A 5,613-nucleotide genomic window follows, 5' to 3' on the forward strand; every position below is an offset into this window, starting at 1 on the left:
GCACTATCTCTGAGTTGGAATATTGTTATTTTAGCTTTTGAATTGGAATTGTAATCCCTTACTGCAAATTCCTTCTAACCAGGCTTTTGCACGTTCACTGGCACGACCTCCTGCAAACTCTGGGAGCTTAATCTTTTGGAGTTCCCTAGTAATGTCCTTAATTGGAGGTCCTCTATCAGAGTCTCTTGATCCCTCGAGATTTCCTAACCCTGATGGAGGGTGCTCTGCTTCCACTTCAATTGTTTGGCGCCCTTTTAAAGCCTCATTAATCACCTCTAGGGAACACAAGATGAGAGCCAACTCCGGTGAAGGTAATGGGTTATTTGTAGGAGGTTCCTCCGATGACCCTCCTTGACCTTGATTTCTTCACGTCCTCACCATTTGAATTGTTCAAATATCTGTAGGATACGCAAGACTCATTAATCCAACTTAGGACTTATCCACTCTTAGCTGACTCACATACATTATTTAACTGACATTATTTAAATGTTTTGGTAATTTTATTTTATTTTTTATTTTTTATTTCTTTTAATTATTTACATAAAAAGATATTACCATAAATTTAAATTATCCTTACCTCAATAAAACACAGTGTGACTAATCACAAGTACATTAAACCAATTAAAACCCTAATGAAAAATTTCCAACCACAAACTACAACACACACAATACAACACATATAATGTGCTTATTCTCAAAGCGAGGACAAACACAACACATACCATAACATAACAAAACAACCAAACATTGAGATTCATGACTGCATGCCAATATTACACCTAATTTTTAGGTAGATACAGGCCACTACCACTTAATTAAAATTAAAGCTACATTTATCACGATTATTAATTAACATCTCCATGTCGAAGTTCTATATGGCACTTTAGGCATAGAGCTACTAGCATTGTTCATAAACGCTAAGGCAACACAATAATTCAGAGTGACCTTACTCATTAAAATGACAAGTTTTTATAAATAATGATAATATATATTTTCAAATGATAATGGTAAAAGTTGGTTTGGTTCTAAGTATAACTTAAATTTCTCCAACAATTATTGATTAAATGACTTCTAAGATAGGAAAATGTTTAAACCTAAAACTAAAAAAAATAATAAAGAAAATAAAAATTATCACTATTCTTAATTCCTACATTACCATGTAAATAAAGACAATTTGAAAATCAAGATATTACCATGTAAATAAAGACAATTTGAAAATCAAAACATTACCATGTAAATAAAGACAATTTGAAAATAAGACATTGCCATCTAAATAAAGACAATTCTCTACCTAATATGACCACAATAATCCTAAGGGTAATCTTTAGGGGAATTTATGGCTCATCCTCTTCCTATAGCCTATCATGGCTCATGCACTACCTAATATGGCACAATAGTCCTAGAATTTGACATTATGTAATATTTAGGAGCAATTATGGCTCCTTCATATTGTAAAGGGCTTATGGAGCTTTTGCTTTTGTGGTTTTTGGGCTCATTGATTGTGGTGATTCAGTTTCACAACCATTTTAATTTTTGTTTTTTTTTTAGACTTAAATTTTAAAGAAAACAAAACATCGTGCATTATGTGTATTATCTTCTAGAGCTCTAAATACTCTGGCTGCTCTAAACACCACCAAAAACACGAAGGTTTGACTGCAAAATTTGGGTTATAGTTAGCTTAAGGCTAAAATGGTGGAGTCATGTTTGAAACTAGCACAATTCGTTGACAGGTAAAATCCACAATTAAAATTCCGAGTTTGAATAAATGGGAGTTGCAGAGGAGGGAAAAACACCAATGAGGAGGAGGAAGTCTAGCAAGGGTTTGCAGGAACAAGAGATCGCAGAAGAAATGGGACAAAAAGAGAACTATCGTCTTGAACTTCACGAAGCCATTCGGCGGTTGAGGGATCGAGGCCCCTACACTGCTGCCAAATGGTAAAATCCATTACATTTTTCTTTTCCCATCATCCAAGGCCTCATTTCCAGAATTAATTTAAGCCCAAAATGCATAGCAATGCCATCATTTTGAAAGTGAATTTGTGTGATTGAGACTGTTTATTTATCATGTCTTTGCAGGGCCGCGGAGCAGTTGGTGGGTTTAGAGGAAGAGGAGAGACCGCTGACTCCTTCGTCGATGTTTATTTGGACGGACAGGGGGAGTTCTTCCTCCTCGGCAAGGAGGGAGCGGAGGATGTACGCAAAGTGTTTGACAGAACGCCTGTAGGGACTGTAATGTCAAGTAATATATTGTTGACATGATATGTCAATTTTGGGGGGATGTTGAATGCTCAACATTTGCTCGAGAAAATGCCCAAATGAGACATTGTTTCCTGGAATGCGATGATTGCGAGCTATGCATAGCATGGGTATGATGAAGAGGCTCTTAAACTCTTTTGCCGGATGTACAGGTTAAACATGAAGCTGGACCATTTCACCTTTGGCAGTATTTGCAGTGTGTGTGTAGGGATGGAGGCTCTGGAACAGGGACAACAAGTTCATTCCCTTATTATCAAATCTACTTATGAGTCTAATGTGTTTGTCGGTAGTGCCATTGTCGATATGTATGCTAAATGTGGTAGTGTAAATGATGCTCGCTACTTCTTTGAGATAATTCCTAAAAGGAATGTTGTCTTATGGACTGCAATGATCTCTGGTCATGCTCAACGGGGCAGAGTGAGGAGGCCTTGAAAGTCTTCTACCAATTGCTATAGGTAGGCACAAAGCTAGACTAGTTTACTTGTGTCATTGTTATCAGCGCTTGCGCCAACCTAGCTGATTTGAAATAGAATATGCAATTTCATGCATACACCATTAGGGCAGGATTTGAATCATATGTTTCTGTTGGTAACACCCTTGTTACAATGTATGCAAGTTGCATGAGCATAGAAGACGCCAAACATGTATTCGACAAAATGGCTGTTCAGGATGTAATATCCTGGACTACAATAATTTACAGGATACACAAGGTTTGGGTATATAGATCTTGCACGCCACCTATTTGATAGTATGTCTGAGCGAAATGTTGTATCCTGGAATTCGATGATTGCAGCATACGTCCAACATGGTTTTGGGTGAAGAGGCTTTTAAAATTGTTTAGTCAAATGCATCAAGGAAACACTAATCCAGATTGGATCACCTTTGCTTGTGTTATGGGTGCAAGTGCCAACTTGGCAGCTTTGAAACAAGGTAAACAGATTCAAAGCTACATCATCAAAGCTGGATTTGAATCTTATGTGTTTGTGGGCAATGCCCTCATTATCATGTATGCCAAATGCGGAAACATAAAAGATGCATGGACTCTATTCGACACAATGCCTCCTATATTTGCCTCTCCACCTCAAGCCACACTTACATCAGTGGCAAACACTCGAGATCAACTGCCAAAGAGTCGACAATCTGTAACAAATGTAGTTCCAGTGTTTAGCACTAGAGTTATTTCCAAACACAACACAATGACTTCACCTATGGCTCAGATTATTATTTCAATCAAGATCTACATATGAACAACAACCATCTCACAAAACAGTTCACATCTTAACATGCACAACAACTTAAAAGTAATTTGTTTTCTTTGATAGTGGACATTTTTTTAAATGTCATTTTTCCAGTGGGGACATCAACACTATCCCAAAAGACAGTCTTGAAAGCTGAACCATATCTGGAAATTTATATCAGAATTTTTTTTTTACTCTTTCACTGGTGGTCCAGATAGTTTTCAAAAGTTGCCATTAATGTAGCCCTGGGCAGGACTCCGCTTACTGTGCCTTTCTCTCCATTCTTGAAAACCATTACGGTTCCAGTTCCTTATTCAAAACCTTCACATTTCATAGTTTATGGATTCAATTTTGATGTCATCCTTTCAAGCTCTACCTGATGCTAAAAATGGTCAGTGCATACTGTTATGTCAATTTTCACAGCTGGTATAGTTGTTCATTATGCTCTTGGAGTAAAGATTCTGATATTTCGGGAAAAATATTTACCCGTCACCACAGAGAAATGAAAAGCACGAGGAGAATGTTTACCCGAAGTCAGTAAATTATAGGAATTTGGATGATTGGTATTTCTGAACACCCAACATTGGGAGATCCTCTGGATGGTAAATTACTTTGCCATACCCATGTTCAACATATCCGATGATGATAGAATTCCATGAAACTGAATCATGTTCAGGCATTGTGTCCTTAAGATATTCAAACAAATGCTACAGACAAGTATCAATCCATACCATATTACATTTATTAGTGTTCTTTTTGCATACCACCATACAGGTTTAGTCAATGAGGGTCGCCAATACTTCAATTCCATGAGTTAGGATTACAATCTTGGGCCAGGAATTGAGTACTATGCATGTATGATTGATCTTCTTGGCCAAGCAGGCCTCCTGAATGAAGCAAAGGACTATATCAATAGTATGCCATATGAGCCTAATGTGGGTATTTGGGGAGCATTGTTGAATGCTTGTAGGATCCATGGCAATTTGGAGTTAGCAATATGTGCTGCAGGACACTTCTTTGAGTTAGAAATGTACGACTCTGGGTTGTATGTACTCATGGTTACAACTTCTTAGAGATGTGGACAAGGAAACACGTGAAGCCTTTGTAAATGAAGTAATGAGGTTAGTGGAGCTTGATTCTTTGTGGGACGCATTGGTTGGTCTTCCAGGAAGTGCTGGCCTTTCTACTGAAGAGGGGAAGGTGGAGAAATCAGATCCACATAATTTAAAAAAAAAATAGCGGAGATTTGTGTCTAGTGGGTCTTGGGTCCAGATTTTGAATCTGGGCTCTGATACCACGTGTAAGGTCCCCTCCTAGGGTCCTCTACCAGATCTATATTCTCTAATTTTAAATGCAATAAAAGGGCAATAATTTATTTTCTAACAAGACATTTAAACGATGATATTTTACCATTTAAAATTTAATTCCTACAATTTAAATAATTAACATTTCATTTCAATCACTTACATAAGAAATCTATGCATAGAAGAATACCTGTATTGATGGCCCAGTGGAGATGCCCTTGAGCTGCTGCTCCTGCTGGAACGCTCCTCTTGAAAACCGACTGGATTTACCTCCCAGCCTACTAGGAAGTAATTCCTAGCCCAGGAAACTTCCACAGGTTCCCTAACCCTCCGATCCCAAGTCCAACCAGATGTATGTGTCCAAGATAAAACAATACTCCCCTCTTTTCTCTCAAACAATTCCTCCAAAACCACAGCCCAACCAAAACCAAAGCAAGACCAAAGATCCCCCTTTCTCCCTTCATTCTTCCTCTTTTATGCCCCCTTCTCTTCTCCACCTCAACCACATCTCATTAATGTCATAACTTCTCCCTCATCCTTACATTTGACTTCTCTTCTCCCATGTAAACATGAGAGGACATTTGGGAATATGATATGAATATAACATTGGGTAATTAATTGAAGAGGACTATGTCTTCTCCAAAGTAAATATTTTGGGGATGAGAGATGAATATATAAATTGGTAATTAATTGGAAAGGTCATGTCTTCTCCTAATTAAATGTGAGGACATTTTGGGGATGAGAGATGAATATATAAATTGGTAATTAATTGGAGATGACCATGTCTTCTTCCAAGTAAATGTGAGAGAACATTT

At 37.6% G+C, this 5,613-nt stretch overlaps 1 protein-coding gene across 1 annotated transcript; it reads left to right on the forward strand.

Moving 5' to 3' along the window:
* Nucleotides 1–1,585: 1,585 nt before the first annotated feature.
* On the forward strand, nt 1,586–2,868 carry LOC149179386 (anaphase-promoting complex subunit 8-like). The gene is made up of 2 exons (XM_089423822.1): nt 1,586–1,935; nt 2,077–2,868. The coding sequence occupies exons 1-2, from the start codon at nt 1,766–1,768 to the stop codon at nt 2,222–2,224; spliced, it is 318 nt and encodes a 105-aa protein (XP_089279948.1). The 5' UTR covers nt 1,586–1,765; the 3' UTR covers nt 2,225–2,868.
* Nucleotides 2,869–5,613: the final 2,745 nt, after the last annotated feature.

This window comes from Pinus tabuliformis, chromosome 4_1, assembly GCF_031772625.1.
Source record: "Pinus tabuliformis cultivar Carrire ecotype Pingquan chromosome 4_1, CPIR1, whole genome shotgun sequence".
NCBI lineage: Eukaryota > Viridiplantae > Streptophyta > Pinopsida > Pinales > Pinaceae > Pinus > Pinus tabuliformis.